The sequence below is a fragment of the Phascolarctos cinereus genome, unplaced genomic scaffold (assembly GCF_003287225.1).
Source record: "Phascolarctos cinereus isolate Bilbo 61053 unplaced genomic scaffold, phaCin_HiC Scaffold_4;HRSCAF=312, whole genome shotgun sequence".
Taxonomy (NCBI): Eukaryota; Metazoa; Chordata; class Mammalia; order Diprotodontia; family Phascolarctidae; genus Phascolarctos; species Phascolarctos cinereus.
Window position 1 is genome coordinate 160,973,038 of NW_027555847.1, and position 27,907 is coordinate 161,000,944.

Here is a 27,907-nt window from a genome sequence, read left to right on the forward strand (position 1 = left end):
TACATTCTTTTGGGGAAAGCAGCCTGTACAGAGATAAGTAAATACAAAATCTATACTAAGTAATTTTTTTGGGAGGGGTAGGTGAGGGGGCTTCAGGAGTGGTCTTATATAGGAGGTAGTATTTCAGCGATCCTTGCAGGAAAGCTAGAGATTCCAAAACTGTAAATTAGAGTTGTTGATCCTCATAAGTAGAGGTATTTTTCATCCACAAGTGCCCTATCATTGAAATTACTAGTCCAGGCTAAAATAAAGACATCCCCGGTGCTCAGCTTATTCTTAATAAATGCTTATTAAATTGAAGTGCCTGCTAAGGGATTCTAAGACAAAAACAAAGTAGTTCTTTCCCTCAGGGATCTTACATTGTATGGAGAGGCATACAGCATGTATACAACTAAGTAAATTCAAAGTAATTAAGAGCTAGCAAGAGGTGCATTGGATAGAAACCTGGACCTGGAGTCAAATTCTGCCTTAGATACTTACTAGCTATGCCACCCTGGGCCAGTCACATAACCCCTGCCTGTCTCAGTTTCCTCATCTGTAAAATGGGGATAATAATACCTACCTCCAAGGGTAGTTGTGAGGATAAAATGAGATGATAATTATAAATTGCAAACCTTGAGGTTCTTTAGAAATACTAGCTATTCATTTTGAGAGAAAATGAGTGCCCCAAACTGGGGGTGGGGAGGAAGGAGAGATCAGGAGAGGCCTTAGGACATGGCACTTGAGCAGTGCTTTGAAGGAAATTAGGCATCTGTTAGGTGTAGATGAGAGAGTGCATTCCTGATGGGACCATTTGGGCAAAGACTCAGGCCAGAGAAGGAATGCTGTATAGTAGGAGCAGCTAGCACGCCAGTTTTAGAAGAATAGAAAACTTCGTGTAGGGAAAGTAATATAAAATAATACACTGGAAAGGTGGGAGCCAGATAATGGAAGGCTTGAAATCTAGAAGGTCAGCTTGTAGAAGTAAGAAGTGATGGTGTAGACTCTGAGTGCAGAGAAGGTAATAAATGGAAGAACATTTTTTTAGAGTGTACTGTTTTCTGCTGGCCTTTTAAAAGGTAGGAACTTCTCTATAAATATGCCTGTTACCAAATTTCATTTAGATGAATTAAAGCAGATTTCATGTTTTCATGTAGTTACTATGGTGGTAGGTGCTATGTACTGAGGACTATTGTGACATAAGCTAACTCATGCAGAGAAATGCCCTGGAATTTCCTTTTACATTGTCTACCAAGACCTGTTGAGTCTGGCAGTTCTTGCCCTTCTGGGCATTGAATAGTGGTGTCCAATCCCTCTTTTATCAGACTAGTGCTAATCTCCAGCCCTTCAATACCATTTTAGCCAATAAAGTCAGGACTCACTGGAGAATAGATCTTATCTTTGTTTCTGAATAACCTGGGATTGAAAAAAGGTGAGTATAAATATGGCATAGCAGCAGTTTCCTAATCTAATGGGAGCACCAACCATTCATTTCTGGGAATCATATGATGAAGCTTATCATTTTCTTGCAGAGATGCTCTTGTTCAAAATACTCTGAAAATCCTTCAACTGCATGTGTATATGTCTTTATGTGTGTCTGTGTTAAAATCCCACATATCCTCAATCTCAGTGATGCAAGTAGATTAAAAAAAAAATCAACCTATTTATTCTACCACCTGGAACTTGTTAGCAACTCAGATTGGAAAATCAAGTAGGAGGAAAATCCTACCTATGGGAAATCCTTCCCGGTAAAAAGGATTAGGTTCTGCAGTTTCAGGCAGTACATATATAGCCGGAAAAGCATAGATCAGTCAATAAGCATTTATTAAGCACCTGCTACATTTCTCAGCTACTTCTCCTATCCCCTTCAACCAAAAACATATAACATTATTTCTCAGAATGAGCCTTTGTAATTGGAGTTGAAGCTACAGGTAAAAATTACTGTATGAGTCTGGATGTAGGTGAAAAGACCGATCCTTAAGCATCAGCTCTTTAAGACTATTCCACCAGCCAACATTCTATGACTGCACCTACAATTTGCAATTCCCTTTGTCTCTGGCAATGTTGTCCAAAAAGATCTGAGCTTCTTCCTGCCATCAATGAACCTCAGACACAACTCTCATGCACTTGGTAAACCTCACTTGTATTCATTCCATTTGCTCCTGTACTCCACACAGTTTCCTCATTAATTGCCTCTGTGATATTGCTCATAGGGTGCTGCTTTCATTCTTCACCATGCTCAGCACCTCCTTTTGGATTTGACCAAAAAGTCACTGAATCAAGAAGTAGTTTCCCTTTGTTGGGAATGCTTCTCTTCCTCTTCTTTTGTTCTAAATCCTGTATCTTTCAAAACCCAGCTCAAAGCCTTTTCTGGTCATCTGTCTTTTCTGTACAGCTAATTTGACAGTTACGTATTGCTGCTTCTTAAAAATGTATTAAAAGCTTATCATTGAGCATCCACACAGCCAACTAACTTTTTAAAATAATATTATAATTGCATTAATTTCAGTATAAAATGTATCATGATTTTTCAGGTGTTCCCTATAAATCCTCACGATTCTTTTTCATTCTCATTCCCTTTTTCTTTTGTCACAGTGTAAATTCTGTTCTTTCATCCTTCTTTTCTCTTGAACTGTTTAATTTTGTATTGCTTAACTTTTTCATATAATTTTATCTCTTCAACTAGATTATAAACTAGATTATAAAGCATAGATTGTGTTTTATTAGCCCAGCATATAATGCCTTAGAAGCTTAGTAAATATTTCTTGATTTGAATCCTTTTCCAAGTAGTCAAGTCCTATTTTTGTGCTCTATGTCTCTTTAGCTCTTATATTTCATCTAGATTGTACTATGTCCACTTTCCACCTGTTGGTGGACTGCTCTGAAAATGTTCTTATAGAATTTTGCTTGCATTTTGTCTCGAGAGCAAGATATACGTGTGTGTGTTTAATTCTCCATATTCCTCCCTGCAGCAGCTAATAACCCTTCATTGCTGCATATTGGCTTGTTAAACCTACAGCTGAACCATGTTTTTTGAGTCCGGGTTTTACTGCAGCTAGAAAGTATTTGGTTTTGCTCCCCTTGCATATTGTTGCTGCCTTTCAATTCACCATACAGAAGTTTTTGAGTATATTAATTGTCTTGCCTGCCCCAGGTTGCATTATGACCCCACATTATCCCCATCTTCCTTGGCATCTTATCTATCTCACTTTGTTACCAGCCTTCCCCTTTCTTACCAAATATCTGATTTCTGGAAAAAGCAAAACAGAAGAGATATCCATCTTCTCCTAGGCATGAGGCTTTATCAGACTTTTTTCCTTTTAGTGGCAGCAGATTTGGGCATGTGATTTGTGTGGGTTGATAGAATCACTTGCCTTTTTAAAATACATTTTGTCTCTTAGTGCATAAACTATGAAAACAAGGATTAGTTCATGCCTTACATATCTCCAGTGCAATATTGACATTTAATAAATGTTAAGAGTAACAAGCAATAGTGGCAAAAGGAACAGAACACACTGTGTACATCACTTCTTACCGGGAGATTGGCACCTGTTCATGAGAAGTAGCTTTACCTACCTTATTAAGTAGAATGCTATAGATGGCCTCTGAGGTTCCTTGCAATGCTTAGTTTTTTTAGTGTTTTAGTTTTAGTGTTGTTTTTTTTTAATATTATGCCAGTTTATTTCTTAACAATGATTTAAAAATAGTCTATTGAATATACCTTTGCTGTATTTTGGGGCTTTGAAAGGTAATATAAAGAACCACTTCTCTTCAGTGGATTTGTAATTTCCTTGATGTGGGTGTTTCCCCCATTGGCGCAGATTACAGCCTGTGTTCCCTCATCTCATGCAACTTTTGTCCATGTCCTCCTGTGAATCCTCACCAGGGAGGCTGGTGGCCTTCTTCTGGATCTCCTGATTTTGCATGACTAATTGTAGTTCAGGGATTGTCTCTCAGTATGGGACTGTAACCATCTCTTATGATGTCCTTTATATGGCATAAGTATCCACAAGAAATTTAAATGACCGTTGTTGTATTTAGTCTAGTTTAGCTACCATTGACTGGCAATCATATAGTGATTCTTAGCCTATGGGCCAGTTATTACAAAAGAGTCTTTTGAGTCTATAAACAACATTTCTTCTGTAGCCTGCATAAATAATCTATCTTGTAAATAGGTATTATTTTCATATGTACTTAGATGCCATTGTGATAAATGAAACACAAATTTATTTAAGAACCACTGAATTCATAGTATCTTTTTGTCATATATTTTCTCAAAAAACAAATATGTTGAAAGAAATCTGGGATATTTTTTTTTTAGGCTTAAGGGCTAATTCAAATGGGAACCACAAAGTAAAAAAAAATTTCTCTAAAGCAGAAACTCATATATTTGAGATAGCCACACTAACATTTTTTCTCAGAAGAATTGATCCTGTTGATATGTATCCACATGAATGCTCAGAATCAGCCTGCATTTTTTCTTCCTTCCTAAGAGCCTGTTGGATGAGACATAGGTACTTTATTGGGATACACCATAGTTTGGTTTGGGAAAAAGGTAAATAGATGATCATTAAAGTTCTTTCTAGCTCTTACTATTAGTTTTGTGCTTTCTTTCTTTTTTTTTTCTTTTTTGGTGAGGTAATTGGGGTTAAGTGACTTTCCCGGGGTCACACAGCTAGTAAGTGTCAAGTGTCTGAGGCTGGATTTTGTCCTCCTGACTCCAAGGCCGGGGCTGTATCCACTATGCCATCTAGCTGCCCCGAGTTTTGTGTTTTCTGAGTATAAGCCAGTTTGTGAATTTTTATAGGAGAGACTAGTTTTTCTAGAGTGGTTTACCATTTGATTGTATGTGCTTTCTGCTTTCCTGTTACAGCCTATATATAGATTACAGCCTGTATATAGATTACAGCCTGTATTCTCTCATTCTGTTCAACTTTTGTTGTCATATAAAGGATGTCATAAAAGAGATGTGTGACACAGAAAGAGGTGGTATAATTCCATACTGAGAGACAACCCTTGAATTACACTTAGTCATACAATATCAGGGGATCCAGAGGAAGGCCGCCACAATCCCTTGTGAGGACTTGTAGGAGGACATGGAGAGAAGTTGCATAGGATGAGGGAACACAGGAACATAGGATTCATAAGTTTGCCTCAATTGGTTTGTGCTGCTTGGTGTTCCAGTTGATGAGCAGATCTTGCAGTGCCCCATGATTCCTTTCCTGGAAAATTATTTTCTATTGTCTTAATAACAAAAATCAGAACAGAAGTTCACTAAACTAAAATGAGAATGAAAAATCTTCTGAATAAGATTGTCACAATTACAGAGAAGTTAAGATGCTTGTGCTTTGAAACATTTAGGAGCTGAGGGAAGACTGTTAGAAGGTAGGTGGCCAGTTCTAGATCAGAGCCTGCTGCCACTGCCTATATGGACCCTTAGTGCAGCAGTGGGGGCGGTCTTCAGATCATCAGATATTCTAACCTCTTCATTTTACATTCCAGGAAAATGAGACTCTAAAAGAGCTTCAATAATTTGCTTCAAATCACACAGGCTTGGACCCTAGTGTTCAGACTCAAATCCACACTCTTTCTACTGCTCCATGCTGCCTCAATGAGAAGGGCACTCACGCCAATTAAATCACAGGCCTATGGAAGACTTAATTCAAATGAAAGCTATACTTTTCCTTCCAACTAGGGCTTAAATGAAACCTATAACTGGTGTTACTTTTCAGAACATACATATACTTTTACCCTTTCAAAAAAAAGCTATCATTTTAAAAGTTACAGCCTAAAAATATAGTGGTTGCTTATATTCAGAATAATATAGGTAATATTTAAAATGAGTCATAGAATACAAAGATCATGTTGACAGAATTACTTAAATGTTTGGTACAGCAGTTTAAAGGTCTAAAGATAATCCAAGATAAAAGTCTGCTCCCATGCTGGAGTCATTGTAAATGAATGAAAAAAAAAAACATTTAAGTGTTTGCTCTGTGCTAAGCATTATGAAGCTGGAGAAGCCCTGTCTCATACATTGCTGATAATAAACCTGTGAGTGAGACTAGTGCTTTCTGGACCTCAGTTTCCTTATCATAAAATGGTGGTGGAAGAAGAGTATGATCTCTTGCAGCTCTGAAGTTCTGTTATGTGATTTCCTATTAGAGGTCTCTACTCACAGGTCTGGTTCAACTCTGTGAGGGCAAGTCTTGATCTTAGGTCTTGTTCAGTTATATTCTATGTGGCCTGAGATTTTTACTCTGTACTCTAGTTGAGGAGGGTGGCCTAACTGGCAAGAGGGTCATAGGTATCATCTACAAAAGATAAGTCAAGTATAAGGCTCACTGATACACTCGGGGAATGAGATAATTTTCTGCCGAGTTTTAGAAATTGTCCTCTGATACTGGTGTTCTCTAACTTCTCTGTTTTGTCATTGGGTTTCAAGTCTTTTCTCTTAAATTACTGACATTTCCTAGCCACTTTACCTTTAGAGGATAGGGACTGGACCTGTAGTTCCATTGCTAAAGGGAACTCCCAAATGAGGAAACTACTACTATATTGCAGGTCACCACTTTGCAATTTTTAGCCATAGAGATTTTGCAGTACAATAAAAGAGAGGTTAACAAGTGACTAGTTTAAGGTCACACAGCCATTATGTGTCAGGTGTAGAATATGAATCCAGGCCAAGATTCAAAATTTCAAGGCCTGCTCTCAATCAAATTAGTAAACATTTATTGAATGCCTACTATGTGCCAGGCACTATGCTAAGGGAAACAAAAAGAGGCAAATGACAGTCTCTGTCCACAAGGAACTTATAATCTAATGGGAAAGAAAACATGCAAATAAATATATAAAAAGCAAGCTATATACAGGGTAAGTAGGAAATAATTAAAAGAGAGAAAAGCACACATAGTATCTCTGACATTTCCCAGCTACTTAACATTTAGGAAGACAGTCATGTGGGATGTGCTGTGAGAAGGCACGGAAGAGGTTAATAAGGGTGGTGAGAAAGACTCATGGGCACCTATTTTATCCCACCTGAACTAAGATATATGTCCTATGTTTCTCTATTAAACAACACATACTTCTTGGTGATTTGGAAATGGAGGAGTCAGCATTTGAACAGGGCAACAAAATTTAATTATCTCTGCTCAGATCATTCCCAAATCTGTATCTCCATCCTGAATTTCTAAATGCTGTGTGTGTGTGTGTGTGTGTGTGTGTGTGTGTGTGTGTGTGTGTGTTCCCTCATTTTCTTTTTGTTTCCCAACTGCGTCCTGGACATTTGCTTAGACGTCCTTCTGGCACATCAAATTCAATATGTTGCAAAACTCAACTCATAACCTTACCTCCACAAATCCGTACTTTCTTATATTCCCATCACCATGCCATCCTTCACTCGGACTCGTCAAGAATAGTCTGCTTGCCCCCGACAGTCAGTTGCCAAATCCTGATTTTGCTTCCACAATATCTCTTAAACCTTTTCACTCCTGTTGCTATCATCCAAGACCAGGACCTCATTACCTGTTACTTACTATACCAATTAATTAAGGCCATATCATCTCCCGCCTGATAGACTTCCGTAATAGTCAGATTGTTCATCTTGTCCCTAGTGTTTCCCTGCCCCAAGCAGTTTTCCTCACCCAAGCAATCTTACAGGTATACTCTTCCAACCATGCCACTCCCCTGTCTTCTAAATGTAAGCTCCTTAGTCTGGTATTTAAAGCCTTCTGCAGTTTTTCTACATGGTACCTTTTCAGCCTTATTTCAAACTTACTCCCTATTACACACATTAGAGTTACTCCCCATTTACATATTTAGACACTTATTTCTCAACCATTGCACATGTCCACCCCCTATGTCTGGAATGGAATTTTCCCCCTCATCTTCCTTATTGAAAATGCTTCCCAAGGGCTGCTAGGTGGCTAGTGGGTAGAGCACCGGCCCTGAAGTCAGGAGGACCTGAGTTCAAATCTGGCCTCAGACCAAACACTTGACACTTACTAGCTGTGTGACCCTGGGCAGGTCACTTAACCCCAGTTGCCTTTAAAAAAGAAAGAAAGAAAGACAAAGAAAATGCTTCCCTTCATTCTGGGTCCATGAAGCTTTCCCTGAACATATAGGGTAATTGGATCAAAGTCTAGAGGTGGAAAGAACCTCAGAGGCCTTCACTTTACTGATGAAGAAATTGAAGTTAAGAGACTAAGGCTTTCCATATTTCCTTCTGTTCATATTTATCAAATGTTTTAATATTCAGTTATATTACTATATCATGATTCAGTCATTGGACATGTAGGCTATTTCCAGTCTTTTGCTGATAAAAATAATGCTATGAATTGTTTTTAAACCTGTATCCTTTTCATAATACCTTTAGGGTAAATATGTCTGAGCAATGGAATCTTTGGGTCAAAGGATAATTCTTAACATTGTGTAGGTTTTCATTTCTGTGATTAGGGAATTGGAGCCTCTTTTCATATGGCTATTGATATTTCCTCCAAAAACACTGTCTCCTAGTACCCTTTGATTATTGTTGCACTGTAGAGTATGTCTTTTTTTACGCTTTAATATTTTTATGCATCTTTTCAGAAATATGTGTCAGTTTCTTAAGAATTCTAGATCAGTCATCAGACATTTATTAAGTCTTTACTACGTACCAGGCACTGTGCTAACACTTAGGAAATAAATGCAAAAGTGAGATGGCCCCTGCCATAAAAGAGTTTCTGTTCCGACTGGGGAGATATATGCAACAGTGGCCTAAGACCTAGGTAAGAGAGCAAATCACTATTTAAGAAGGCAGCGCTTAATGCTGCAGTCTTGAAGGGAGCAAGAAGTTCCAAGAAGATGGAACATTATAGGCATGAGAAACAGACTATGTGGGAGGCACAGAGTTGGGAGACACTGAACCTTTGTTGTATTATTTTTATTTGGGACTGGACTAGTCATTTCACTGATCTGGGAAACTGTGGCCCCTTTTTTACAGTTTAGAGTATCAATGTTGCCTGGGTTGCCAAAAGGGTACCCAAGTGAACTCAGGTTTTCTTGACTGCCTAGTTAGTTGACTTTCCATCTACTGTATGCTCCATGCTTCCTCTTCTTCTGTTGTATTGTAATTAGTGCAGATATTTTCCCTTAAATCTTCTACTCTAGGGACAGTGGATCTTGTGCATAATTATCTTTCTCTTATCAGAAACATTGCTTTTGTTGCTAATAATTTCTTTTATTTAACGTATATCTGATTTTACCCAATCTTCATACATTGATTACAGCCATTTTGTATTCTTTTTCAACTAGAAATTCACTTTACATTTAGCAGTTACATTTTACTTTGTACTGTGGTAGGTACTGCGTAAGATGCAGTATAGGGGCAGTTAGGTGGCACAGTAGATAAGGCTCCGGCTTTGGAGTCAGGAGGACCTGAGTTCAAATCCAGCCTCAGACACTTGATACTTACTAGCTGTGTGACCCTGGGCAAGTCACTTAACCCCAGTTGCCTCACCAAAAAAAAAAAAGTCAATATCAAATGTCCTTGAGAAGCTTATAATGTAGTAGTATTGGGATAGGACATTCACAAATAACTACAAAATGGTAATGATCATTCATAACTTGATGGGATAACAAAAAAGTTCATGGAGGAGATAGTAACTATGCTAGGTCATAATGGATTTCACTAGGTGAAAATGTATGGGATGAGACATTTTTTAAGCATAAGGAGATAGTCAAATTAACAAGCAAAGGTTTGTTAAATGCTTATTACGTACCAGGCACTGTGCTAAGGATACCAAAACTGCTCTTAAGCTCAAACAGTCCACTCGCAAGGAACTGTAGTCACTATATACAAACAATATATATCCACATTAAATTGTTTAATCTCAGAGGGAAGGCACTAAGAAGGAAGACTGGGATAGGCTTCTTTGAGAACGTGAGACTTTAGATGAGATTTGAAGGAAGGCAGGGAATCTGGGAAGCAGAGATGAAAGTGTGCACAAAGTCCAGGAAATCAGAGAAAGGCAGTATGAAATCAAGGATTGAAAGGTGATACAGTGTGTCTGGAAGTGTAAAGTGGATAAAGGGAATAATATATTTTTAAAGTAGAGCTCTGAATTTCAAACAACAATTGCATTTCATTTCCTAAATGAAATGTTGTTTCTCATGTCTATGTCAAAATTATACGAGATTGCTTGAAAGATATGAGAACCTTTTAAAATATTATTAGCAAATAAGGAAATTGAAGCGCAAATAACACTTTGATAATTAATATCAAATTTGACTTATACCAATATTCTGACCCTGGCAGACTAATATCAAAATACTACTTCAGGATAATCCATTCCACAGAAAAGAGGCAACCTGGATCTTTGTTGTTTAAAACAAAACCCAACCCAATACAACACAACACAGCAAAAGATAGGGCATCTAACTCCAGTAGAGTAATTCTAATTCAAGCAGCTCTGTATAGGTTTGTTTAGGAAGCCAGTCTTCCTGTCAGATACATTGTTACTTCATAAGTAGCTTGTACTCTCTGCCCACTCAGAGCTTGGTTATGTTTAGAATGAGGATGAAGTTAAACAGCTGTGTACCCTGAACTACTGAATCCAAGACTTTATCAGTGCAGGAAAAAAGGAAGGAAAATGAGGAAGTTTTTGTTAGGGCAGTGCCACAAGCTTTTTATCTAAGGAGGTGGGTGGGTGGAGTTGAACTGATGATGAAAACAGGGTCACTGGACCTAAACAGGGAAAATACTTTTCAAAGACAGAGTCATCACTGTTAGGGGGAGATTGAATTCATTTCAGTTCAGTAAGCATTTATTAAGTGCCTGCTAGGTGTAAAACACAGGGATAGCTGTCAGGAATATAAAGACCAAAAAAAAAAAGACACCATTCTGGGGTAGGTAAGTGTATGTTTTGCTTACCCCTTAACTATCCCTACTATAATTTTAAGTTCCAAGGAAGCAAGAATTATTTACTCTTAGATCTCTGTATCCCTCAGGACTTGACACATTGACTAACACACGGGTGCTTTATGGATGTTTGCTGAGTTAAATTGAACCTCCCTCAAATCAACTACCACATTTATGTATTTAGCATCTGTTATATGCTTAGCACTGTACTAGGTAAGATAGGACAGAGAAAAATATAAGAAATGTTCCTTGCCCTGCACTCAGGAGGCTTATGATTTAATGGGCAAAATGAGATAATACATAATTAAATGCAGAATAGAGGGAGGGAGAAGTCTTTGGGGCCCGCAGCAGTAAAGGAAGACTTCATGGAAGACTGGGCTTTGAAGCATGGGTAAATTTGAGTGGGTGGAATGGATAGGAGAGATCACGTTAGGTGAAGTGATGAGGAAGAGCAAAGATGTCAAGGTAGGAATGAACAGATTAATAAATAAAAATTAATAGTACAGAAGTGGAGCCATCTAAGGTGGCAGGGTAGTAGAAAGCAGTGCAGCCAAGGTCTCGTCCACAGAATTCCAAACAGAACTAGAAAATGCACTAGATCAAATACTGATGGAGAAATCCCCCCAAATCACAGTGGATCCTTTGTCCAACCTAGGATGGTATAGGGGACAGATCTATGAACACTGGGGATGGATAGTTGGGACCGGAGCATGCTGTGCACTGAGCACTCCAGTGCCCAGGGAGGGACTGTGAACCAGAACAAGAGGAGGTCTCAGAACCATACCAGAAGATTGCAACAGGGACAGATGCTAACTGGCAGCTTTGTTACCCATTACTCAATTGCAGGTCATAGATCTAGGGCAGACTGGAAGAGGTCCTGTACTGGGGGCAGGGTTTTTTCCAGTTGGGAGACCCTGAATAGTATACTGACAAAGGAAGAAGTTCAGAAGCAAGCACCAGCTGTGTGGCTCAGACGCCAGGAACACACTGGGGTTCTCAGTCCCAGCATCTAGCCTAGCCTTCAGAGGAGTAAAAAGAGCAGAAATCCCAGACCAAAGGGGAGCCTTAAGTTCTGTCCCTGAACCACCACCTGGCTGGCTGATACGGGGCTGAGTTCAGCATCATTCTACTGTTGCTCACATTACAACCCAGGTCAGGAACTTGCAGAACTCAGACCTGGGGGAGAACAGTCAGACTTCATCCTGGATCCACTGAAAACTTACAGGTGTCCAACCTGTTCCTGATATCCAGGAATAACAGTACTCAGTACTTTGAAGAAAGCAGCAACAGGATCAGCGAAGACCTTCCCTTACTTTCCCTCCCCAAGTGTGGCAGAGCCTAGCCCTAACATCAAGTCCACAGTCAGGAAGTAGGCTGGAAGAATGAGCAAACACAAAAAGAATCCCACCACAAAGAGCTGTTATGGTGGCAAAGATGTTCAAGACAAACACAGAAGAAGAACATTATTCTAAAGCATCTAAAAGCCAGTCCTCAGAGGAAATCACAGGTTGGGCACAAGCTCAACTAGAGTCCTTGAAAGAGATGAAACGAGTTACAAAAAGATTTTTTAAATGTTTTTTATAAATAAGATTAGAGAGCTTGAAGAAAAAAAATGGAAATGAGAGCTTTGGAGGAATTGGAAGATGAATGAAGTGTGGTACAAGACCTTGTGTGATGATCAGCTGTGAATGATTGAGCTATTCTAAGCAATACAATGATCCAAAAGAATTCCAGAGGACTTAGGATGAAAAATGCACCCACCTTCAGAGAAGGAACTGATGGCATCTGAATGCAGATGGAAGCATACTTTTTACACTTTCTTTTTTTGGTCTGTGTTTTCTTTTGCATCAAGGCTAATATGGAAATGTTTTTCATGACTTTACATGTATAACATATATATAAAATTGCTTGCCTTATCAAGGAGAGGGAGGGAACTCAGAATTTTTTTTAAAAATGTCAAAAATTTTTATATGTAATTGAGGAAAAAGAAAAAAACAAAATAACAAAAAAAATTTTAATTATCTAATGAAAAGCACTGTGACCAAATCCAGTCTAACTCCTGTATGCAATTCTTCTCTTGTAGAAATTATTAGCAATCATATGTTGAATAGATGTAAATGTAAAGCCTATATCAGATTGTGTGCCGTCTTGGGGAGGGTGGTGGGGAGGAAGGGGGAGAAAAATTTCAACTCAAAAAAATATGGAAGTGATTGTTGATAAATCAAAATAAATTAATAAAAAAATTATTAGCAATCTTATGAAATTGTGAATCAAGCTGGGACATTTTGTACTTTCCTGAAAGTATACTTAATATGATACTACAAATTCCCAAAAAGTCAACAACCATTTTCTTATTCCCCAGCAATACTTCCCAAATACTCTACTTCCCAGTTTACTTTCTGATAAAAAAAAAAAGCTTCAGCATAGGGATCTAGTTTATAAACCCAACTTCTTACTTATCTTGAGTCACCGGTTTCCCAGCAAACAGAACCTAGCTGAAGCCCAAATGGCAAAATTAACAATTTCTATCAGATTCCTTCCAAGCAAATCAGATTTTATAACTACTTGTTGGGACCAGTAAAGTCAGTTCTAAGCCTTTGGCTCTTGGATAATCTCAGTCCAAACTCAAAAGTAGGATTTTTGCAGCAATTTGGTTGTACTCCTGTTTTCTGGGGAAGGCATGAGTCCAACTGAGTTTAAAAGGACGTGCATCCATGAGCCTCGGTAGCTCAGGAAACACCATTTTTAAACTTTGTTCTTTCTTTTTTTTATTTTTTATTTTATTTTTTTTTTCCATATGCTTTTGAGTTGAAAATTTTTTCTCCTTTTTTCTTCCCCCCCCCCCACCCTCTCCAGGACGGCACACAATCTGACATAGGCTTTACATTTACATACCCATTAAACATATTTTCACATTAGTGAAGTTGTAAGTAAAAATTAAAACCAATAGGAGGAACCATCAGAAAGATGAAACAAAATTCAACTTAAGGTAAAAATAAGTGAGAGCGATTCGACTTCCATAGTTCTTTCTTTGGATGTGGACAGCATTTTCCATCCCGAGGCCTCTGGAGATGTCTTAGATCCTCATAATGCTGAGAAGGGTTCAGTTTAACATTCTTAGTCATTGCATAACGTGGCTGCTATTGTATACAAAGTCCTCTGGGTTCTGCTCACTTCACTCAGCATCAGACCAGGTTTTTCTGAAGTCAGCCTGTTCATCATTTCTTATAGCACAGTAGTATTCCATTACATTCATATACCACAACTTGCTCAGCCATTCCCCAATTGATGGGCATCCTCTCAATTTACAATTCTTTGCCACCACAAAAAGAGCTGCTATGAATATTTTTGTACATGTGGGTCCTTTTCCCATTTGTTTGATCTCTTTGGGATATAGCCCTAGAAGTGCTATTGCTGGAGCAAAGGGTATGCACATTTTTGTAGCCCTTTGGGCATAGTTCCAAATTGTTCTCCAAAATGGTTGGATCATTTCACAACTCCACCAACAATGTATTAGCGTTCCAATTTTCCCACATCCTCTCCAACATTTATCATTTTCCTATTTTGTCATGTTGGCCAATCTGATAGGTGTGATGTGGTACCTCAGAGTTGTTTTGATTTGCATTTCTCTAATCAATAATGATTTAGAGCATTTTTTCATATGACTATAGATGGCTTTAATTTCTTCATCTGAGAACTGCCTATATTCTTTGACCATTTATCAGTTGGGGAATGGCTTGTTAAACTTTGTTCTTTCCTTAAAATCACGCCTTCAGTAGACAAAGGAACACAGGTGTTGTGATGACCGTATATTGGATATTGTCAGGTTGGGCTAATGTAGCTTGATTTAGAATCAGAAGTTATTGGAATTAGATGCTGTTTTTGTTTTTGTTTTATACAAAGATCCAGATCACCTCTTTTGGAGATTGGATTGTCTTAAAGTGAAATTAGGATGTTAGCTTGCCAAGTTCGGAATTGTATCAGAAAATGATTTTGGGGTATTTGGTCTATTTCTTCCCCTTAGAATCATGGGTAATCCAGAAGAGAGTGTGATACTGTGTGGACACTCAGGAAAATTTCACTAGCTTTCCCTGAATGTTTCTCTGCAGGACCAGAGGGGTGAAAGAGCTTGAAGACCTGAACTAAGCCAAAATGTCATCTGAATTGGAGACACCATCAGATGGAGTGGATGAATCTGAAAAAAAAAGCTCTGGAGGACCTGAATTGGAAAACCATGCAAAGTGAGTGATTTAAATACACCAGGATAATAACTTTCTACTTTCCCTCACCAGATTCAGGTTTTTTCATTTTTTAGGGTTTTATTTTGATATGGACAAACCTTGTATTACACTGTCAACTTCACTTTACAGTAACAGTATAGGATCCACAGCATAAAAGAATTGCAGTGCAATTAAAACTCTTATGTTTATTCAGAACTTTTCCATTTTCTAAAATGTTTTCACATTGCTTATTTGATTCTCCCCTTAGAAGTAGGTAACAGCAGTAGTTGTGAAACATTTCACAACAGCTTTTCATAACTTTTTCATTTTTTAATCCAGTGATTTTATGTAAGAAAGATGCCACTTGATATCTGTAGGCATCACAAGTCCTCTTGTTCTCCTCCGAGATTGATACATAGTTTTTGTACAGGGCCAAGCGCTTTTGTCTGAAGGACCTTAAGTTTGAAGATGGTGCTGAGACCCTGAGAGGATTAGGAGCCAAGGCAGTGCCCTGGCCTATCTGCAGAGTTCTCATTTTATGGAACACTTACCATTTGGAGTGGTGAAGAGCTAGCTATTCCTATGCACTAGCTAGGGGACAGGTATATGAGGTGGCCTAGGATTACTCCTGGAGATTTCTTGGGCTCCATTTGTCCCCTTGTTAGCAGGTGCATACCTATTTTTTCTCTCAACCATATTTTTTCTCCCTTTTTAGCTTTTGTGTACTGACTGGATTGCCAGGGGATTGCCTAATCTTGTTCCACATTGCAAATCTGCCTCTTCTTGTTTTCTCTCTTGTAGGATTTTTTAAAGTGGCCTAATCCCAGGGACACTGTCACCAGCCACCTCCTTTACATGTATTTTTCCTGAGGCTCTAGTAAGCACAGCTGGAGACTTGCCCTTGTCTGTTTGTATAATAGGCAAGAAGTGCTAGTGTGTTTGCAACATGAGGCCTCCATCACTGAAGGTTGTCCCTGTGGCAGAATTCAGGGGAGACTTATTATCTAGAGCTTTGCTCCCTTGAGGATGTAGTGGCTGTGAGACAGATTCATGCCAGAGAATACATTTTGTCTGATGCTTAGGTAAATATAGCAGAAGAATATCTTTCACCTGTGTGGTTTACACACTTAAGGGGAGGGGCTGGCATGAGCGGGTCACTTGTCATCACCTCTGTACCACTGTGGCCAGATCTTCGTCTCGTTCTGTTCTACAGCATCGCCTGAAAATCCCTCTGTCTCGTAATAGGTTCTCTAAGGAACTGGGTTTCAGAAAGCTGCTTGTATAGTCTAGGGATTTGCTGAGAGCTCTCATTTTCACTGAATTGTCCTTGGCTTTTCATCAGACCTAGAAGAAGGGCATGATTTTCATCCAGAAATATATAACTCTAATTTGGAGTTGCTTTATCTTTCCCCAGACTCAAGCTAGTAATTCTTTTGCCTGCTTAACCTTACTAGGCAGCTGCCCTGTGGTGAGAACTTCCAGCTTTTGTGCCCAGTCAGATACTCAGCCTAGGTCTGGTGAGCCAGTCCCAGCTTTTTGTCTTTCTCAGTGAACTGACTTGCTGGGATTTGGACTCTTGTTATGTATATTAGGCTTAGGTTACCAGCATACACACAGTGCAGAATCTTTGCTGAATGCCTGAGTTTGGTAATAAGTCCCCTTAAAGCACCTTGCAAAAAGCTCTGAACAGAGGACCTTGAGCTCAGATAAGGCTTAACCTCCCAGTGGGGTCAACAAATCTTACTTCTGGCTCTTTCTTCACAGACAAATGGACCTTTCTGAGCTTCTGAAGGAAGGGACTAAGGAGTCTCATGACCGTGCAGAGAATACCCAGTTTGTGAAAGATTTCTTGAAAGGCCATATCAAGAAGGATCTCTTTAAGGTTTGTACCCTCCATGAAACTGTGGTGGTTCCTGATGATCTAAGAGCTTTAAGAATATTACAGGATGGTTTGGCTGGGTAGGGTGGAAAAGCTTTGTACCTACCCACTACTGTATGCTTCCTACCAATGTGGGGATGGAAGACTGAATCTCTCTAGGAGGCTTCTCCATAGGCTTCCAAAGAAGGTTGAGGCAACTGTGGTTGTATATAATCAAAAGTCAAAAATAAGCTTCCTAAGCATATTTCAAATGATGTCATTTATAAAAATTTGATTTGTACAATATGATGGTCTGGGAACACTTGTGTAAAGTGACTTACACACATGCTTGTTTACCTCTTCTTTTTCTGTTTTTAAAGCACAGTGGCCCATTGGAGACCTCCTGGTCACCAGAGGAGCTGTTAAACACACAGGGAGAGGGGACGGGGTCAATTTCAGGGTCTTCCAACTATGCCTTAACTCTTGACTTCCCCAGAGGTTGACATGGCCCTAGCAGGCAGGTCATTTTAAAGGCCAACCATCCAACAGTGGTTCTGTAGAAATAGTCAACAATAATTTTGTCAGTTTCCCTGAGTGTCCGTTGTCTAACCAAAAAAGATATGGGAATGGAGGTGGTCACAGGTCTAAGCCAGAGGGCCCAGATATGACAGCTTGTTTTATGTATGAAGACCTCTTTAGGGTTGTTTCCTTTTGGTGTTAAATAGTTATCAGCAATCATCCTTGATAAAAATTGCTAGTAAGCTCATGATAGCCTGGAGCTCCTGACTCTTTAATGCTCACATTCACACCTTTCTTTCACTTCTCCCTTACCCTGTCCTTGACAGCTAGCTACCACTGCACTTTATTTCACATACTCAGCCCTAGAAGAGGAGATGGACCGAAACAAGGACCACCCGGCCTTTACTCCCTTGTATTTCCCCATGGAGCTACACCGCAAGAAGGCGCTGACCAAGGACATGGAGTATTTCTTTGGTGAGGAGTGGAGGGAGAAAGTGAAGTGCTCAGAGGCCACCCAGTACTATGTAGACCGGATCCATTACGTGGGGCAGCACGAGCCGGAGCTCCTTGTGGCCCATGCTTACACACGGTACATGGGGGACCTTTCTGGGGGCCAGGTACTGAAGAAGGTGGCTCAGCGGGTACTGAAGCTGCCAAGCACTGGAGAAGGGACCCAGTTTTACGTGTTTGAGAATGTAGACAATGCCCAGCAGTTCAAGCAGTTTTATCGGGCCAGGATGAATGCCCTGGAGCTGGATCTGAAGACCAAGGAGAAAATTGTGGAGGAGGCTAACAGGGCCTTCGAGTACAACATGCAGGTACCAGTGGAGACATAATGGGGATAGGTGGGATTGGCTAGATTTCCAAGTAGGGAAGGGAACTGTTGGGCAGGAGAGGGGTTGAGCCTTAACTATCTTTAGGGCAAATGTGTGGGTGGATAGTACAGGGGGATAGAGGAGTCCCGTTAGAATAGGGTGAATGGGGAATCAGTGGTCTGACCAAAGGTAACAAATGGAGTTAGCCACCACCTTTTAACTTGAAGACCTAAACCTGGCAGATGTTTTACCAAAGACTTTGCTGGTCATAGCCTTTTGTTTACAGTTTAAAAATATTTCAGAAAATACTATGGTTTTCACTTAGGTGCGGGATAAGAAGTTACTTTTTGTAGGCTTCAGATGTGAAAGAGGCCAACTTGAAGCAAGCTATGTCTTGTTGCTATTTTACCTTTCAGAGAAGGGTATTAGGAGCGTCCTACTTAGATTTAGGGACAGAATGAGTTAGGAAAATAATGTTGCCCCCTCAAGCAGCCTCCAAAGCATCAATAGGACCAGTGATACTGAACTCTGGAATGATATGCTCCAAGTGGGAATATATTAGTCCAGTAAAGGCCACTCAGGGGTGGTCTGGGAAGGTTCCACTTTAAACTCTTGAGTTACCAGGTTTCTTTATCCTGGGGACTTTGCATTCACTCTTGGATGGGCCTGAGGAAACACAATCCATTTAGGCGTGGGGTCTTGGACACAGTAGGTAATGAATAAATCTTTGGGCCTATTCCAGGGGGCTTTCAGATGCTCAGCATGGTCTTCCAGAAACACCTGGAAAAAGCAGCATGAGGGTACTCAGGAAATGCCCAGTAATCCATTTAAATTTTTTGTTTGGTCCTAATTTGTGCTTTTATTGGTATAGAGGACTCTTTTGGTGAGAAAACTCCTATTACTGTAGATCTGCAACTGTTCTGCAAGTTACAGTCTGAGTGCCCTGGGGCACTGAGATATGTTATGTGTTGTCCAAGGTCACACAGCCAGTATGTCAGAGGTGGGACTTGAACCCAGGTCCCCCTGACTCCAAAGCTGGCTCTCTAAACTCTGTGCCATGCTTTTAAACTACTCAGTTCTTAATCTGTCCTTCTAGATTTCCCCGAGTTGGGTTGTAGAAGTGAATTAATCAGGCTGTGTATGGTAGAACCCAGTGATTGGGCCCCCTGGGGTATTGCCATCAGTGAGAGAATCAGAGGACTATGAGAAACCAAGAAAAGCTGCCACAGCGCTTTGAGGTCAGTCTCCACCCCAGGAGGGCATTAAAGGCTATCATCTAGCAGCAGCAGGTCATAGGGAGTTACCATGAAACATCCAAAAGGGAAGTTGCTTCTCATTTTTGTCATGGCACCTATCATCCCAGCCCCTGAATTCAACAGAAATCTGCCAGGTGAGGGCTCAGTTGATATTCTGCTTCTCCAGATTTTCAATGAACTGGACAAGGCTGGCTCTTTGCTGGCCACAGAACCCCAGGATGGAGAGCTTCTAGTACATGATGGGAAAGGAGATGTGCGCAAGTGCCCCTACTATGCTGCTCAACAAGGTAAAGGTGGGTCTTACCCTTCTCTGACACCTCCAGATAGGGTTGGTCACCTTGGCTCTCTAACCCCATGGTGTCTCCTGTTGGCATTGTCCCTGCAGGTGCCCATGAGGGTAGTGCTTGCCCCTTCAAAAACATCACGACTTTACTGAGGCAGCCCAACCTTCGACTTGTCCTTGCTGCTGTTGTGGCCCTGGCTTCTGGACTGATGGCCTGGTACTTCATGTGAAGGAGGAGCCTGTGACCCTGGGACTCACCAGGGATGATCCCAGTCAACCCCCCACCCCTCCCCTAACCCCACTGACTAAACTACCACCTCAGGTGACTTTTTTTTTTCTCAAAGCTGGGTTTGAGAAAACAAGCAACCAATAAAACCAGACACTAAAGTCAATGCCCAACAGACTGCTCTCTGCAATATGATTTCGTAACCCAGATACTAAGGGTAGGGTCATGGATCTCCCCAGCAAGATAAGCCCAGAGGACAACTCAAACCCAGAACTTAGTGATACAGGAAGCACAGCTTAGATCCAAAAACCTCTATGCAGTGGAGCAAATTTCCCTCAGCCTTGTGGAGTCAACTCTTCCCCTCAGGGCTCCACCATGAACTTAGGGCTCTCTTCTTCCTTCCTCTCGTCTCTCATCACTCAGGTTTGTGTTGATCACTCAGTCGATGAGATGTTTAACTCAGAACAATGGTAACTTGTTGGGGTGGAAGGAGGGAAGAGAGAAAAAGAATAAAGCTGCTATACTGTGTCCACCACACCAAAGGCAGGGGGACAAATAACCCTGGGAGGAAAGTAGCCTGTGTTTTGGGGCCTGAGAACCAGGTTTCTATCCTAGACTGTGAGGAAGAGTTTCATTTTGGCTACTTCCTTCAGCAGATCAACCCTTCTGTCTCTCCTGGACAGAACAACAGAAGCAGAGTTTGGCTTCTCACGTAACCCATGTAAATGCTAAAGCATCCTTAATAAAGTTTATACTTGAAACTTTCTGCCTCTTCTTTCATGATGTAAAAAACAAACAAACAAAACACTTAAGTACTGATGCCTCCAAATAGCCATTTGGGCAGGAGAATTTAGGGGTGAGGGGTGAAGTGGTCTAGCACTACCCCTAGATAGGTATATTGGGCAAATGGGATTCTTGACCTGAGCCTTGGAGTTAGGTAGTGGACCCCTCTTCTGTTTTAGATTTCACATTTGTACAGCAGTCTAGGTCACAGAATATTGGAACTAAAAGATTTTGAAACTGTCTGGCCCAACCTCCTAATTTTATATCTCAAAGAAATGAAGTTACTGGACTGAGGTCATGTTGTAGCGAGTGACAAGATCTAAACTTGGGTGGTCTTATTTCAAGTCAAGCTTTCCTCCTACATCACACACCACCCCAGAGGCCACGTTCCAAAGTGTAGCAGAACCAGATTAAAATGTAAATGGGGAAGTATTTAACAAAATACAATAAAATGAGTTATCTTGTGGTCTTCTAAGTAAAAGAGCAGCCTGCAGGGATCCTTATGTAGAGTTTAGTGGCCCCCATTACTTTCTGAGTCGAACATCACTATATTACATCACGCTAGCTTATGCCAACTCAGGTTGGCCCCAAAAGTACTGATTAGCACGGGATAAGGAGAAAAAATAGCTGACAGTGTAGAGGTTGTCCTTCTGTTACCACTTCCCTTCCTCAGTTTCTCTATCCCAAGAAGACTATAGATGTAATACTTGATTCCATTCATTACCTATCCTCTTCCATAGGCATATGAAATTTAATTAGCAGCCAGAATCAAACTGCTTTCAACTTGGGATGGGCTCAACCTGTGATTTCATCAGGAGTTCCTCATGCAGAACTTTCTCTACCAACCCAAATAGGTCCCTTTTGTGCAGCTTCCTCCATGGTGTCATCTTTAGAACCTCTGAGTTCTAGCAAAACAAACTTAAGTGCCTGCCTTTTCTAATACTGCCACTAACATCCCTACCAACTTCTGAAGTTATTCATTTATTAGGGGAGGAAAAAAGTCCACAGGAAAAGGGCTTTGTCAGAGCTTTGTCTCTGGGCTAAAATTGTGAGGAAAGGTACAGCACTAAGAAATTAAGGAATTTACCCTGTCACATAACCATCATGAGTCAAAGGTAGAAACTGGAACTACCTGTTTCTGACACCAACTATCTATCCCTTGGGCCAAGCTACTTCTTTAAGGCTGTCATCTAGAACTCCAAATCTCCTGCTGTGGCTGATGGCTGAAGACTTCAGTAGGACCAAACAGTTTTTGGATATTTCAGATCCCAATGTTCCTCCCATGCAAAATAAAAATACATAGGGCAAAAGAAGCCCAAGGGACAAGGAAAGGTGGGCAGATGGGCCGATTTAATGTAAGTGATTAACTAAGACTTGAGAACAAACAGGTTCACATTAAATAGGATGACATGCATTTGAATTGCAGAAACCAGGTAAGGGGTACAGTAGCAGCAGTGATGCTTATGACACAGGTCCCAAGTCTTATTCCATAACAGGGCTTAATTGGATGTCAGTTCAGCCTCATTATCCATTATCACTTCTCTTCATTCTCTACCCAAACCTCATTAAATAACATGATTTCTCCAACTGAAGCTCTAAACACAATGGACATTAAAAAGTTTAGTGCAAAAACAGTGTTCCCCAGCATGGTTTAAAAGAAAGAAAATCTCTGCAAATTAACAATTCACACAAAGCCTGTTCTGCATGTGCCATCTAGTGGCCAGTCAATAAACTTCCATGTCTGGGAAGTGAGGGGTAAAGTAGGGTTTAGAATAGTATCTGGCCTCTCCCCAATCCCCCTTCCACCACAGGTGTGCAACTGAGACACAGAAAAAGGTCAAAATGCCAAATTTCAGGAACAATAAGGAAAAAGTCCAAAAAGAGCAAGCCGAGTCTTCCATTGCCACTTCACCCTCATCTTCCCAGAGGTGGGGCTCAGCAGGGCTCCACAGGTACAATGTTGGACTTTTGGAAAGGGAGGTAAGGAGATGAGCCAGTGGCATGTTAAGTTGGGAGATGCAATCAATTTTGCTTGTTACCTTTTCTAAGTTGGCACCCAGCCTTGTTCCTAAATAGTATCATACTTGAGCAGGGCTCTCTGAGGTCTGACCCTCATTGTCCACCAACTCTTTCCTAATCAGTACTTAGTCCTACAGAGCTTCTACGTGTCCTAAGCTGTGATACCTGAGAGTTTCTAGTGCCAGTAGTTTCAATTCTGTTTTTCTATTACATAGAAGTCCTGTCCATTATGATGGATTTAGTTCCTACCAGAATTTGCATGATCCCAGCCGCTTTAGTCTGTCTTTTAGGAACTTAGAGCTCTCTTTGTTTAATTAGAAACACAGGATGATGGCCTTTCGAACCCACCTTTTCCCGTTGTGTGTTCTCAGTGTCTACTAATGATCACTTTGACCCCTGGTTTCTCTGTTCCTTAAGCAAGGGTTCCCTTCCACCCCTCAACACCACCAAGATCAACATCACATGTCTGGCTAGTTGTAGTCATGAACTACCTTGGGCTATTCTGTAGCACGGAAAGTATCAGAACAGACATGCAATAGTGTCAGGGCAAACTGACTGGTAATAGAAGGTAATTGTCACTGTAGAAGGCATTCAGATAGGGTAGTAGGAAGAGGAACTTCTATCCCAGAGGCCCCATGGAAACAAATTACTGTTCCAGGATGCAGGTTTTTCTCTGATTCCCAAGGAGGCAAATGTGAAAGAACCAATACCTAATATTACAATGGTGGGATCTGGAAACTTTCAATGGGGAGAGTACCCCGGCTAGTGGACTGTTCACTCTTGAAATCCTGATTATATATACTAAGCAAAATATCAACAGCCAAAATAACATGCTTGGTACTTCCCCCCACCCCACTGACACTAAACTTCCAATCTGCCAAACCCTAAGCCAGAAGAGATACAAATATCCCTGGGCTGGACAGACCAGAGAAGACAGGAGTTCCCTGCTTCCAACCTAAAGAGGAAAACGGGAAAAGCTACTGCCAAGAAGGAAAACAAAGCACAGGGTATAGGACTGACAAGCAAAAAGGAGAGATGGTAATCCCGGGTCCCAGCTCCCGGGTGGTCTCCGTTAGCACAGGCGCTTGTACGTGTAGATGTAGGCTTTGCAGTTAGGACAGCTGTGTGTCACATCTTTGAAGTCATCAATCAGGCAGGGGATCAAACAGCAGCCCAGGTCACACCTGAAGCAGAAAGAAAAGTTATTCATGAGAACAAAAGCTGTGACCAGGGAAAGGTGTTGAGGATGGAGATGATGAGCAACAGCCTAAAGCCCTGTAAAACTGGTGTCCAGTACCAACAGGCACTGGAAGAGGTTGTGGATAATCTAGAAAGTAGATAGTAAAGCCACTCTGCAGGTCAACCAGAATAAAAGATAGGAGAAGCTACAGGTGGGCAGGATTCTTCTCTTACCGAGGCCAGGCTTTTTTCACATACCCCATGAAGCAGCAGAAGAAGCCTAGTACAAAGTTCATCAGGCCAATCTCATAGGAGATCTTGGTGGTGATCGACTGTTGGCAGTGAGGACACACAGTCTGCACAGGTGCCCCCTCGAAGATTTCTCCCTGCAGCACAGTCACTGTGGTTGCAGCCCCTGAAGGGACAAGGACAGTGGCCGTGTGGCCCCCAGGGCCTGGATAAGGACCTGTGGGGTAGTAGCCCATGGGAGGGTGAGGGCCAGGAGGTGGATAGAAGCCTAGGGAAAAGAGACAAGCAGTCAATTCAGTGGCCCCCACTTTCTCACTTTTCGCCCCTCTGCAATGTGCCTTCGAACCTCAGCACTCCACTGAAACTGCTCTTTTCAAAGTTACTAATAATCTATCTAATTGTCAAATCTGATGGTATTTTACTAATTCTCATCCTTCTTGACTTATATGCAGCATTTGAGTTAACCACCCCCTCTCCTCCTCCTTGCTACTTTCTTTTCTCTAGGTTTTCATAACACTGCTTACTTTTGGTTGTCTCTTCTGACTGATCCTCAGTTTCCTTTACCTGTGCATTATTCATAAGAGAGTTTCTAAATGTCACTTTTCATTTTATGACGTCATCATCCTCCAAGTGTTTACTGTCATCTCTGTGCAGAGCTTTAAAGATCAGACAGCCTAGTTTCTCCTCTGGCTGTGAAAAGCTTTGAATGCCAAAGTATTTGTTTGACCTTAGAGTTTGAGCAGGGGAGGAACATATTCAAATTGGATGTCCTTCAGGTAGCTCAAACTCAACATGTCCAGAGCAGAATTCATTTTCCTCCAACCCTGCCAAACTCACTCTTCTTCTGAACTTGCCCCCATTTCTATCCAAGGCACCACTATCCTTCAAGTCATCCCGTCCAGGTTCACACACCTTGGTATCAGCTCTGATTTCTTATTCTCACTCAATTTACATATCTGTTTGCAAAATCTTTTTAAATTCATAATTCCAAAATCTCTCTTGCATCCATCCCTTTCTCTACCACCTTAGTTCAAGCCTTCTTTGCCTGAACTTATACTGCATTAACTTCCTAGTTGGCCTTTCTCCTCTCTCCACTCTACCTTCTAGTCTGTTACCAAAATGATTCTCCTAAAATGCGAGTCTGAAAATGCTATTCCCCTACTCAAACTCCCCAGGCTTCGTATTGTCTCTAGGATTAAATATAAACAATCCTAGCATTTAAAATCCTTCACTACTTGGACTCAACCTATCTCTTTCAGCTTTATTGCACATTTCCTCTTCCCCACTGTGCTCTATGGTCCAGCCAAACTGGTTAAATAAAACAGCCTTCTTGCTGTCCCTCCCACACAACTCTCCATCTACTATTTGGTGCCTGTGCCTTTGCCTTTGCGGTTTACCTCAGGTCTGGAATATATTTCCACCTCCCCTCCTCTGCAGAGAATCCTTCCCTTTAAGCCAAAGCTAAAGCACTACCTTCTACGTGCTTTTCCAGAGAAGTCCCCTCCAAAGAGCTGCTACTGATTTTGTCAAACTTCCTCACCTTTTTTTGTATTTTTGTGTATGTACATGTCTCCCCTGCCTTAAAGACAGGGACTGTTTTAGCTTTGTCTAGTATCCCCAGCAACTAGTACAACACTGGGCACACTGAAGGCAACCGTCATTTCTGATTGGCTGCTAACAAGGAAAAGCTGGAAAGGTATGATCTGAGGTAGAGGCAGTTCACTGAGACTAGGAGTGGACTGTCTGAAGTCTCCATACAGCTCAGTTTTGATAAGCACCTTCTTTACCTCCTACTCTTTCTGGAACAGCATATCTCTGTATGTCTCCGCTCGGGTAAGAGAAAATCAGAATTTTACATGGACTGATACACTTTTGGTTGAATAGAAATGGTATAACGGAGATAATCCCATTACACAGTCTCCCGACAAAGGGCCAAACTAAGGTGAGGCAGCTAGTGGGGGGCCTGGAGCATCAGGAAGGCCTCAGTTTGAATCCTGCCTCAGACACTTTCTAGCTAGGTGACCCTGAGCAAATTGCTTAACTTCTGTTTCAGTTTCCTCATCCGTGAAATGGGGATAATAACAACCCCCACCTCCCAGGGTTGTAGTTCTTGTAACCTCCTTAAGGGCAGGGATTGTTTTCTAGTATTGTTTTGTATCCCCAGTGCATAGCATAGGGGTTTGCACACAGTAGGCATTTAATAAATGTCTGATAAAATGAGAAAATATTTGTAATCACTTAGCACAGGGTTTGGCACACAAGCATTTAACATATTGTATTCACTGTTTTGAGTTCTTTGAGTAAATCCCAGCAAATTGTTCATTTTTTCAACAGTTTATTTTTCTTTCTACCTAAAAACAAATCTTGTTCAGCAAAATGGGGAAAACAGTCCCTAGTAAAACTGGAGTCAGTTTAAAGGAAATGCAAGTTTTTTAGTAAAGAAACTTCCCCCAAAACTATCTGATTGGAACTGGAGCCCAATTTTGTCAAGTTTTTTCTTCCTTGATCTGGTCTAACCAGGAAGGGAAAAAAAGAAACCAAAAAGAGACAGAAAAATACAAAAACAAAGAGACTGTCTTTAAGCTTCTGAGATTTACTGAATTGACAAAAGACTAATTCATGAGTCCAAAAAAATATCAAGCATCACTCTTTGACGATGAATTTTCAAATTATGAGGGGAACTAGATTAAACTTTGCTATCAATGTCATATATACTAAATTCCATAGTGTCATTTCTCTAGATGCACTTCAGAGACTGTTAAAAAGGGGAATTAGAGAAGTTAAAACATTTGAAATTGGTCTTTTTTTTCTTAAAAGTGATCTTTTCCCTCTCATTTTCCATCATCTCCCTCACCACTCACACTCCATGAATGCCCACTATCAAAAAGGATGGAGGACTGTGGAGGTTCCCTTGAACTATGTACTGACATTACTTAACTTCAGTGTGATAGAAATCATTCATTTCTTGAGTGTGTCTCTCCTCCCTGTGGAAAAATTTTTATTGCTTTGTCTTATCTCAAAGCAAAACTGTGGTTGAGTGAGCTGTATTTATGATAAGCTGTTTAAGTTAAGCCCTTCACTCTAGCAGCTATCCAACTGAGATACTTTTCATTTTACTAACAATTACACCGATAAACTGCCTTGCTTATCGATAAAATTTCTTCTGTTCTTGGTTCTTAAAAGCTTATTTTGTGCAAATATTATTATATTAGCAATTATGTCTTTAAGCCTGAATTAGCCTCCTGTATACTATTACCTGACAGTTGGCGAGACTTTGAATTATTTTATGCTTACTCTCACAAATGCTGTAATCATAAATCTTCCTATTAGAGGAGATGTCTTTAATCTGTGATCCACAGTACACGATGCCCACTTCCCACCTCCCAGATATCCAGGGATAGAATTAAGGGGATCCATGAATTTGATTTTTATATTTTAATATAGGTTTCCTTTGTGATCTCATGTATTTTATGTTTTATTATTTAAAAATATTATTCTTAGAAGGGGTACATTGACTTCATCAGAAGAGGTCCCTGACACAACAAAAAGTTAATCAAATAGTAGAAGCACTTCCTGGGGGACATGGCATTCCTCCTTCTGGAAAGCAATTATCTAAACATTTAAAGG

At 40.6% G+C, this 27,907-nt stretch overlaps 2 protein-coding genes across 5 annotated transcripts in view; one reads left to right on the plus strand and one right to left on the minus strand.

The window, feature by feature from the left end:
- The window catches only part of HMOX2 (heme oxygenase 2), a 35,326-nt gene extending 14,515 nt beyond the window's left edge, over nucleotides 1–20,811 (plus strand). For 2 of the 3 annotated variants that reach the window (XM_020978629.2, XM_020978630.2), the window contains exons 2-6: nucleotides 14,983–15,114; nucleotides 16,858–16,975; nucleotides 17,797–18,288; nucleotides 19,708–19,834; nucleotides 19,927–20,811. In XM_020978629.2, the coding sequence (XP_020834288.1) occupies nucleotides 15,026–15,114; nucleotides 16,858–16,975; nucleotides 17,797–18,288; nucleotides 19,708–19,834; nucleotides 19,927–20,054 (954 nt within the window). In that variant the 5' untranslated portion in view covers nucleotides 14,983–15,025 and the 3' untranslated portion in view covers nucleotides 20,055–20,811. The remainder of the gene's footprint in view (nucleotides 1–14,982; nucleotides 15,115–16,857; nucleotides 16,976–17,796; nucleotides 18,289–19,707; nucleotides 19,835–19,926) is intronic. The other variant, XM_020978631.2, reaches the window with a different exon arrangement.
- Nucleotides 20,812–22,166: 1,355 nt separating this feature from the next.
- CDIP1 (cell death inducing p53 target 1) overlaps nucleotides 22,167–27,907 on the minus strand; it is a 55,141-nt gene continuing 49,400 nt past the window's right edge. For both annotated transcript variants that reach the window (XM_020978632.2, XM_020978634.2), the window contains exons 5-6: nucleotides 24,290–24,548; nucleotides 22,167–24,036 (exon numbers count right to left, since the gene is read on the minus strand). In XM_020978632.2, the coding sequence (XP_020834291.1) occupies nucleotides 23,925–24,036; nucleotides 24,290–24,548 (371 nt within the window). In that variant the 3' untranslated portion in view covers nucleotides 22,167–23,924. The remainder of the gene's footprint in view (nucleotides 24,037–24,289; nucleotides 24,549–27,907) is intronic.